Source organism: Bacillus rossius, chromosome 13 (genome assembly GCF_032445375.1).
Source record: "Bacillus rossius redtenbacheri isolate Brsri chromosome 13, Brsri_v3, whole genome shotgun sequence".
NCBI lineage: Eukaryota > Metazoa > Arthropoda > Insecta > Phasmatodea > Bacillidae > Bacillus > Bacillus rossius.
In genome coordinates this window covers 27046358-27057850 of record NC_086340.1, presented here as the reverse complement: position 1 = coordinate 27057850, position 11493 = coordinate 27046358, and the positions used below count along the sequence as shown (strand labels likewise).

The following is an 11493-nucleotide window of genomic DNA, read 5'->3' as shown; positions in this document are numbered from 1 at the left end:
GACGTGGGAACTGTTCGTTATCTGCCATTCAAAAATAAAAACGGGAGGGGATATACACTTGATGCTACGTCAATGCAAAATGATCAATAAACAAAAAACATATTGACAACTACAACCTACCAAACAAAAATTCCCTGATTTTTAAAAAAATTCCCTGATTTTTCCCTGATTATTCCCTGAATACAATATTCCCTGATTTTTCCAGGTTTTCCAGGGTCAGTAGACACCCTGAATTTAATAAACTGTTTTAACTACATTAAAAGGTAAATGGGTTAGCTAGATAAGATTATGTTGTAAATAATCAAACATTAAAAATATATTACAGAAACTTTTATTTCATAAAAATCATGTAAAAAAGTATGTTTATTTCACATTTTAATGCAAAAAAAAACGTTCTTGTATGTTATGAGATTTAAAAAAAAATATTGAGTTGAACAAATGAGCTCATTAACATTTATAATATGTTACATATCATTTATAACTTATTTCTCATCAGGAAATAAACCTTAATTGTCGAAAACATTTAAAAATTTCACGAGTTTTCCCACCATGACAGTAAGCCAAGGCCTGGTTCATTTATACCTCCCTGAAAAAACATTAGAAGAAAATATTATGCCAGGCAGTCAGAGCAAAACAAGAAAGAAAATGCACTTACGTAATTAAAACATTTACACAAAAAAAAAATAGAACATGTGAATATGTATAGATCTTATACATAAGTCTGGTTTTTATGAACTTAAAATACTTTTTATAAATTAGAAACAAATGAGACAGTTTACATTAATGTGGTGAATCATAAAACTAAAATTAAAGTTAAAAAAAATTACTTGTACAACCATTCAATTTGTGACTAGAAAACTATAAAAAACATTTCTGAGAAGAAACACAATAAATATACATTATATTAATTAAATGATTCAGTGACTTTATAATTTTGAAAAATTAGGGCAATAAAGGCAAATTATAGATTATGAATCAGTTTAAGTAACAAGTGTTGGTGTGTATGCTAACTTGGATAAATTACATGACCTAATAATAACACAATTTTTCATTGCACACTTCATTACAAAATGTTAATAACATTCAATGACCTAGTGATGTACAGAATTCAGATTCCACTGATTTCAGCACAACTCGAAAAAGGGGGCGGTGGGGTGGGGGGGCTGAGAGAGAGAGAGAGAGAGAGAGAGAGAGAGAGAGAGAGAGAGAGAGAGAGAGAGAGAGACAGGAAAATCACTTTGATAGCTATGGGGGTAACATAAAGTCAGTCACACTTTATTTTTGAATACTAAATCGAGTGGTTTTTAAAACGTTATCCGTGAAAATTTACATTTTTGTGGAAACGTGTTTTGTGCAAAATACTGCTATTTTTTTTATGTTTATTGCCGCCATTTTTGAAAGCCTCGCGTGGTACATCAGATTTTCAATTCAAGATACTAATTGTGACACAGAAGATTTTTGATATCTCGAATGTAGAGAGTTTTTTTTCTTACAAAAGCTCAAGCATGATATGTGTACTACATATAGCAAAACATATTATAATTAGTTTTTTTGTGAAAAATTGGTAAGGGCTAGTTTACATGTTAAACTACTACATATTTTATTATTATACCTGGTTTTACACTACCTTTTTTGGGCACATGACTTGATAATTAAAAATATCTGTTGTTTCTCAAGATAAGAAACTTTTTGCTTACCAGAAAGCATCTTAAAAAAAAGTGAAAAATAATACTGAATTAACCTTTTGTTTACAAATGAAACTACTGTGTATTATATTTATACCTGGTTTTACACTACATTTTTGTCTGGTATGTGACGTGACACTTGAAAATGTGACTGTTTAATACAGAAAAAAAGATTATTAATGGAAAAGTTCGAAAAAGTTCAAAGTAATACTGAACTAAATTTTTTTTACTTGTTTACTCTTAGCATTTTAGTAATTTTTTAGCTTAGCTGGCCAAGCTACTCCATGGTAAGAAAAGTCATCTTACCCACTACTTTTTATAGGTTTTGCCCTATCTCTTTGTTTATATTTAACTAGGGTCATTTCATAATACACCAATCCCTCACTTAGCATGACTAATGTGTTCCTAAAAATGTTCATGCTATCTGAAATCGCGTATTCTGAAGCATTGTTCTCCATAAATAGCAAGACTAATTTAATTTACTTAATGGTGTTCCAAAATGTGTAGGGAAATATTCTTCATGTAATAAAAATGTGTAGAATAACACTCAAAAATAAATATGTCAAACCATTTATCTTTATAAGCCTACCATCAAATACTTTGTATAACAAATACGACATTGCGTAACGAGAGATAGTTATCATCAATCGGCAGGTTAACTCACCCGCCTAGGCGCAACCAACTCACGTCGCCGTACCTTTCCGCAAACTTTCCAAACCATCCTTGACTAGCAATGAAACCGATATCACTGTCTGGATATTTACATTTTAATTTTTCAAAAATTAAAGTGCTTATTTGCGTATCACCACCTGGTTCACACCAATCCTGTCAGGCCAATGATTATTTTTTTCATTGCAACATTCATTTAACAACCTTTTCCATGTGAATCATCTGTTCATTTCTGTTCCGGTGTCTAATGTCAAATATATTCCTGCTAGTGCAACCAACAGCATCAGACATATAAATTTTTATTAAGTCCTTATTTCGTACGATTGTGAGCACAGTTGACTTGCTTAAAATTTAAGTGTGACCAACATAAGTGTGGCCTTCCTGACAATCTGCAGGCTGTAATACTTCTAGTTTTGTCTCAAATAATTGAACACGATGCATTATCTCTCACTTGGAAGCCATGATTCCAAGTGCAGGTGATCAAGTACATACAGTTACCGGCAGATGAAGGGGCAGACGTTGCTTTTGTTTGTGTGGATTCCCTGCCACTGGCTAGACTGAAGTTCATCACGGCCCGGTCTGTGGCCGGGCGACAACGGTACGGCACGGCATTGAGGCATACGTGCGGATGTAAAAACATTTGGTCCTTTACACTCTATAGCCGCAACTTAACTTGCCATGTTTGTACAACAGCCGACAGCATAGTCAGGCCTGCGCGCTATCTCTTCCTCCCTCATATAGCTAACTGCATGCCACGGTACATCTGTTTACCGAGTTGAAGCAGACTTCATGGCGTCATGCCCGACTTTTTTTGAGTGTAGCTATTCGTGCTAACTGAAATTTACAGACTTGCTATTCAAGACTGGGGCAGTAAAATTAACATCCCGCTAAAAGAATTTGCGCAATCTGAAGATGTGCTAAGTGAGGGGTTGCTGTATCTAAAAACATACAATAAATATTTTTATATATATATAACATATACATTATGAGAGTTATGTGCTTTATTTAGTACTTGCAATTCGTCTGCAAGATTCAACAGTAACTATATTAAGTTTGTTGATGAATTTTATGATGGCTATTGAGAAATAGACCTAATTATTTCAAGAAAGTTTTGGAGATAGTGTCTGTTATTTAAAAAAAATATAAAAGTTTTAATGCACAGACTACAATACAAATGTTAAGGAATAAATCCAGAATACAAATTTTTAGGAATAAAAACTAAAATAAACATTCCAACTTTTAGAAACACATTAACTTTATAACACTAATATTTTTTGTAGCTTTTAGGTTTTTACACAGATTTTCCATACAGCTTATGTGCTTATACACCAAATTATGCCTTATTTTATTTACTGTGTTTTGGGAGTCCCTATTATATGTCACAAAAGTAAACCTTAAACAGTCCTGTAATAAAACTGAAAGGATTTTTTATTTATTTATTTATTTATTTATTTATTTAAATGAAATGAAATGAAATGAAGCCTTGTGTTACTACATCTATCACTGTAATCACTTAAATATACCAAGAAACAATTTTTTTTGAACCCAAAATATTAAAAGTTTAAGGTTGTTTGGATACACATCAACCTCTGTAACTTTTCAACTACATATTTCCAAATACGATAGTCAGTCATAAAAATTGCCTCAAACTTAAAAGATGTGGTAATAAAACACTGTATAACCATAAACCATAGAAAATAAACACCACAATATTCCAAAACATTAACTCCTTCCAAAACAGAAGGAGAAATACCTGTATTTCGTGGGAAAAATTTGACACTTTGTTGGACTCCAACACACTACGTTACGGTTTTTGAATAATTTGTTCTACTATTGGCTGTGGTCGGTGAGAAACACTTTCCGCCACTAGACTGGTCCAAAGACAATGCAGTGAGTAAGTGCACGTGGTTGGCCACTAACAGATTGAATAAACAAACTTATTAACATTTAGTATATGTGATATAATCAGTTATCACTTACTACTCCTCAGTGGTTTGAGAAGTATATTGACAGAAAATGTTTTTCCGAGATACAGGTAGGTGTCTCTATAAACAATATTTGACAAGGAGTTACTGCCGCTCGGTCTGTCGAGAAAATATTAAGACCCAGGGGAAAAATAATTTTGCCGGGCCACCTCCTCATTATTTAATAAACAATTTTTCAAACCTGACAATTAAAAAAAAAAAAAAAAAAAAATTTCAAATACTGCAAATGATACAGATGCTATAACTGTAAAAGTTACTTGCACGTATAGCATAACTAAGGAAAAGCTTATATGGTGAATTTAGATAAAACCAAAATAACATCAATAAGCACGTCAGTGCACCATTTAACACTGAAAGTCTATATAACACTGAAAGTCAAGTTCATGCACCAAAAAGCACTGAAAAACCATTAAAATCATCAAACCAATCATCATTTTCAATCAAAACTTAACTTTAATGACAAATATGTAAATATTTGTATTAAATGCAATGAAAGTAATTTATTTAGCATGAATTTTTTACTTTTATGGAAAAAAAATTGGGAAAGTTTAATTCTTTTTAATCTTGCAAGTGTCATTAGTAAACACATTTTTGCAATATGACATTGTTATATTTTTTTTAAAAACAAAACAAAAATACTTATTTCATTTGTTGTTTTGACACTGGATGATTTTGGCTCGTATTCATTCTAATTGTGTATCTATCGCTTTGCCCATTCTTGAAGTTTCTCTATGGCATACAGTGTAAATGGGCAATGACTATGTATAAAAATAAAAGTTTTAAATCAAATGATGTAAGGAATAAGTCCTGTGATTTTTTGTAACTTCTCGTGAATCATCTAGTAAATAAGCTACTCTAAAAGATTATTCAAACATCATCTCGTCAGTTGTCCAACAGAGAAGGCGATAATCCGAGTTACATACCGTTAACGAGTACGGAATTTTCGCCTCTTCTTTCGGTGCCTCGCTGGTAGATGCCGTGTCCGACGGGGTCTCCGGCCCTTTGGGGGAGGTCTCGACAAAATTTTCAGCCGTCACTCGAAACTTTATCGATTCACCTGCAACCAGCACAGAAAATAAAGGCCATGCCATCGGCTAGAGAAGAACTGCAGCAACAACAGGGAGAGTGATTATGTACCGTACGCGCCACACACCTTGGCAGGTAAAAATATCTTGATACACTGCATCATCACTGCAGAAAACCTTCAGTAAACATTTCTGGTAAGAGCCTGTATTTATAAAAACTCGGCATCGGGCGAGACGCGACAGAAAAGCTGCATATTGTGCGCGGTGAATTTCGGTCACCAATCCACCCCAGCTACATAAAGTGGATCAAAAGAGGGTTTGGAGCCATTCCTCCAAATCACCTCACTTGGAGTAAATTGTGAGTAAATTTTCTTTTATCTTTTTTTTTTTTTTTTTTTTTTTTAACTTCATATCAAAATTAGTTCTATACATTAGTGAACTCAACTGCAGTAGAAATTTTTTTACAATGGGAAAAATTTTAAAACATTTGGAAAATGCAAGCATGAAACCTGAATGCTGTAGGCCTGCCAGTCGAAGTGACCTCACCGGCGTCCATGAAGAGGTCGTGGCTGCCGCCGCCCGTGTCGTACTCCCACACCCACACCTGCTCCGTCTCGTCGAACCTGGACGGGTGCTGCAGCGCAGCGGGCGGGATGATGACGTCGTCGAAGAAGCCCAGCGTGACTGCCAAGCAAGGTGCGTGCGTTTGACTCGTGAAGACCATGTGTAACTCGGCACACAATGGTACAAGTGAAACTTGTTTGGCTATTCAAACCTCAACTCGTAAGTATATCGTGATGAGTAAAACAAAGAGCGAAAGAACACAATTCTGTCACTGAATCTGAAGAGTACAAACAAACATTTTTTTGAGAATTCTGTATGTGTGGATTAGCTTTGATTTTTCATATGGTCTTGGTAAAGTTACTAAGAAAGGATACTAAAATAACCTAGAGGGAAAGTATTTCTACAAATATCCAACTCAACTCAAGACATTCGGACATGTTGCGGAAGTGGAAAGATGCATAAAGAGGTAAAGTAGATCTTAAAATGGACTCCCGAAAGAATACTCGCTCGCTCGCTGGTGTTTTTAGTGAACTGGAGCACAGTCTTCTTGTCGTGAATAGGAAAAACTATGATATTTGAGTAGTAACCGTAAACTAACATTATATGGCAGATAAATGAAGACAAAGATGTAATGCGAGTCCCTTTAGTGCTTTCAAGAATCTGTACCGGGTGTTTCACGCCTAAAAATTGTTCCAAAAACATATGTTTCAGCCATTTTTACTTCTTTTTTTTTTATTTTGAAACGAAATACGGAAACAGAACAACCCATCCACTCTCAGCGTATCCTTAAATGCTTTCCATTAACAGACACCCCTCAGATACTTTGAACAATTTTCAAATAGTGTGGTTTTCCTTGAAGCTCTGCACAATCTATGTGTGTCCAGGTAGACGTGGCCCTTAATATGTAGAACTGCACCGATAAACACATTTTTTTTAGGAGAAGTAGTTACTGAATAATTAAGGCATGAACAAAAAAACTTCTGCAATTTTTAAATATCCAACAGTGGAAAGGGAGGGGAGAATACCTTTTGCATCAATGTTATAAAAATCATTAAAAAAAAAAGTTACCATGTACACCTTCACGGCTACAACTCCGTATCTTCCCAATGATCACTTCCTCCATGAACGGGCGGAAAACCACGTAGCGGAACTTCACCTTCGTGTGGGCTGAACCGTCGCCTGGGAAGATGTAAGAGTCCTCCAAACCGACTATGTCGTAGAGGGCTATGCACAGCCCAACGTTCAGGACCACCTGAAACAAAATGACACAGTCAAATAAGAAGTTATTAACAGCCCCACGAGATACAACTAAACTTCGAGATAGGGTTTTACATGTTTAATTCAGACACTTTTCAAAATAAGCCAATAAAATTTTTTGAAAAAACAGTATGCATTGTGATGAAAAGAACATTGCAATAAGATAAAAAGTGTGCAAAAAATTATTGTAAATGTATAAACGTGTGTTTCTGAATGTTTAAGGATGTTGCACAAATATTTAATCAAATTTCCTGACTTTTTCCTGGTCAAATTTTCAAATTTCCTTGTTTTGTTTTTTTTAATACTTAACATATTTTCCTTTTTTTTTTTTTTTTTTTTTACGAAATAAAGGAAATCCAACCTCCACCACAATCATTAGCTATACTTAATTTGAAATTATAACTATATTAGCTAATGCCTGGCATGCGTTGCAATGCCCTTTTAATTATTTTTTGTAATTTTTTTTAAGTTTGTACACACAAGCAAAGCATCTCTATCTATATCTCTCTTTATCTCTATAACTATATCTCTATATATCTATTTTTATCTCTATATCTCTTTCTATTCATCTCTCCATGTCACTCCAAGTCATTCCACCTCTCTAAATCTCTCCATCTATATAACTCTATAGCTCACTATATATCCTTATATCTATATGTATCTTCATATCTCTCTATAAACCGGTCTATGAATCTAAAAATATAGCTTTACAATTCTCTATATCACTACCCCTTCATATTTATCTCTCTATATACCTATCTCTTCTATGTATTTATATTTCTCTTAATTTAATTATCTATAAATCACTATCTATAGATCTCTAACCCTATACCTCTTCTGTATGCATGTATATGCATGTATATGCATTTGTGCACGTGTGCACGTGTGCCGTGTGCACGTGTGCATGTGTGTGTGTGTGTGTGTGTGTGTGTGTGTGTGTGCGTGTGCATGTGCATGTGTGTGTGTGTACACATCTCTCTCCATCACACTATATTTCTATATCAATCTCTATCTCTCTCCAAGTCCATCACACTATCTTTCCATCTCTCTATCTCTCTATCTATTTATCTTTATCTTTCTATATCTCTCTCTCAACTTGCAAGCCACCATTATTATTTTACCATAGAAAAGATGAACTACATATAATACTTATTAGTAATTATCAGATACTACTTGCCACCTTAATTTATGCTTTTAATTTTGAATTTTAATTTGGGCAAACTTTCAACTCAATTGGATGAATGATGCACCTGACCACTTTTGTTTTTCCCACATTTATCCTCATTCTGTTCCTCTCCACCCACTCTTCCAGCCTATTTAAATCCTCCTGCAACCCTCCCTCCTCAGCAAACCCATACACAACACTGTCATCTGCAAAGAGTCTCGGATGCTCTTTTATTTCCTCCCCTTAGTCATTCACCAGGAATTAAGAGCAACGGTCCAAGGACACTGCCCTGCTGCACTCCTAGAATGACCCTTCCCTTCTCACCCTCCACACGTACCCTCTGTTTCCTGTTCCTTAGGAAATCACCAATCCACTTCACCACCCTTACGAGACCCCCTCCACCTTATTCATAAACGTCTTATGAGGCATCCTGTAGAAGGTCTTCTCAAAATCTATGAAGCAGGCATCAATCTGCTGTCCCATTTCATAAAAATTTAATCATTTCAATATGATACCATTGGAATACCATCATAAAACTTTGTACTTAACTTACTAAAAGAGGTTTAATACAAAATATATATTTTTTTTTTCATGAAAATTTAAAATTCCAATTTTTTTTAATGGAAGAAATATAAAGTGATGTGATACACTAATGGGTAAATATTTACCCACTAATGTTACAAATTCCAATTAGAGCCCTTTTCATTCTAAACATTGGTACAAATTTTAGCTTTCTAGGACCAACAGTTTCAGAGTTACATGATTTTAAATATTTCAAAAAATGTCCAACAAATTAGCGTTTTGGTAAATCTGTATTGTACGGATTAGCGCCAAAAAAAATCGTACAAATATGAAATAACTTTCATTATATGCTATCTTACGTCCTCTTTTCAGAACCGCCTGCGGAGATAAAAAATTCCAATTACTTTTGGAGATATCGAATTTTTTAATATTCATTTTTTGGCGATTTTTTTAAAAAAAAATTTTAAAAATCCGAAAATACCTTCATTCTGTGCTCTTTAACTTCCTCTTTTCATTAAACCCGGCGGAGATCAGGAATTCCAAATACTTTAGGAGATATGGAATTATTTAATTATTATGTTGTGCACTGATGCGGCGTTGAGCGGGAAGCCTACGATTCACACATCCTTCTGGACATACCCAAATACTCATGTTGGCAAGCCTTCTTTTCTTAAAATTAGCAAGAAGTAATTAAAAATACTTTAAAACACTGTGGATGGTTGGTTATATTAGGTAAGTATAGCTACATTAAAAAAAACTGTAAAATAATTTTATGGTTGCTTAGCAAATAACTTTTTAATATGTAGCTGTCCAGCGCTAGGAAACCGTTTACATGATTTCACAGTATTTTTAATGTAGCTATCCTAACCAAATCAACCATCCACAATGTTTTGAAGTATTTATAATCTAGCTAACATAACCTAATTGACCATTAGTTTTCATGAGTTGCATATTTATTTACAATAAACAAAAAAAACCGAAGATGCACGATCGGGCGTTTGCCTCTCGTCTGTTGAAAGAAGGCTTGCCAACGTGAGTATTCGGGTATGTCCAGAAAGATGAGTGAATCGTAGGCTTCCCGCGTTCATCATTGTTGCTTGTTTACAAGTATGATTTTTTTTTTTTTTTTTTTCGCGACGTAGTTGAACGACTACATCACGTAAAATGAAAATTACGTGAGTTCCTACTGTTCATCCTTTTTCCCGGTTTGTTAGGTCAGGTCAGCTACATTATAAATACTTTAAAACTAAACAACCATTAAAATTAATTTTTATTATTTTTAATGTCCGTTCAGTTTCAAAGTATTTATACTGTAGCTGACCTGACCTAATCTACCTTTGTCCCGTTTTGTTAGGTCGGGTCAGTTACATTATAAATACTTAAAACTATACAAGTAAAATTAATTGATATTATTTTAATTTCCGTTTATTTTGAAGTATTTATCATGTAACTAACCTTACCTAATGGAAAATTTCTGTTATTTAGGCATTCACGCACACACGGCAAAATAGAAAATGGCGTCTGTTGAATGATTACATAGGGCTTGTATTGCAAAATAAGAACGGCGATATCTCCAAAAGTAATTGGAATTTTTAATCTCCGCAGGCGGTTTTGAAAAGAGGACGTAAAAGAGCATATAATGAAAGTTATTTCATATTTGTACGATTTTTTTTGGCGCTAATCCGTACAATACAGATTTACCAGAGTTTTTTAATCAATCAAAAATTTATAACTCATAAACCAAAGGTGATACAAATTAAAACTTTTTATTTTTTATCTGCTAAGTTAATGATCTCATTTAACAAAATCATAAAGTTCTGAAGACATGTTTTGACCACTGATTGATTTGATGTGGCATGACTCCGCAGAGGCTGGTTTGTTCATGTGAAGTTGGTGAAAATATCTTAATGTACCTCGACAGAATTATTAAAACAAAGTACTGAATAAATCCATTTTCGGGTATGTGCCTTTTTTTATGGTGGCGCCCATACATTAAACAATTACTAATGCTTAACACTGCCATAATGTATTAACTAGAAATAAATCGCATTTAAAAATAACCTTGTTTGCTAATTTCCTGTTTAATTCTTCTGCAATTGCATCATTTAGCTTTACGTGAAACTTCCACGGAGGAGTTCGAATAACATGTTTCATTTCGGCTAACACAAACATGTTTTAACTTAAAATGTAACACCAAAATACAAAGGAAAACTAACACATATTTTTCTACGTGTAAACTCGACACGTGTTACAGCTAAAAACGCATTTTATTTGTTATTCGTAACTCCATGGTTTTTGTGTTTGTGTACATAAGATACAAAAAAAAACATTCCATGGAGTCACGACGTTAGGGAGTGTGTGAAAGGTGAAAATTCTGAAGTTGGGTTGCATTTTCGGAGACAGTAATTGTAAGCACATTACAACCGTTATATATTTAAACCAACTAATTCACAATAGCGCATAGGACGGTCGTGTGCAAAGTAGAGAAAATAATTTATTTTACTTCTGTTTCGGAAGAATCGCACAATAGCCAAAAAGAGTAGATTAGCATGGCATTTTGTCGGGACTATATTAATGTTTATCAATCACATTGAAGCAAGAAATTGTCGAGATAAGGGAAT

The 11493-nt window shown here is 34.0% G+C and overlaps 1 protein-coding gene across 2 annotated transcripts; it reads right to left on the bottom strand.

Moving 5' to 3' along the window:
* Positions 1-315: 315 nt before the first annotated feature.
* On the bottom strand, positions 316-11207 carry LOC134538398 (DNA-directed RNA polymerase III subunit RPC8). 2 transcript variants are annotated; one of them, XM_063379691.1, is made up of 5 exons: positions 10934-11207; positions 6997-7180; positions 5911-6048; positions 5263-5396; positions 316-586 (listed from the first exon to the last, which is right to left on the bottom strand). In XM_063379691.1, the coding sequence occupies exons 1-5, from the start codon at positions 11042-11044 to the stop codon at positions 533-535; spliced, it is 621 nt and encodes a 206-aa protein (XP_063235761.1). In that variant the 5' UTR covers positions 11045-11207; the 3' UTR covers positions 316-532. The 2 variants fall into 2 exon arrangements, with proteins under 2 accessions (XP_063235761.1, XP_063235762.1); XM_063379692.1 differs by lacking the exon at positions 10934-11207 and adding an exon at positions 9354-9490.
* Between the last annotated feature and the right edge of the window lie 286 nt (positions 11208-11493).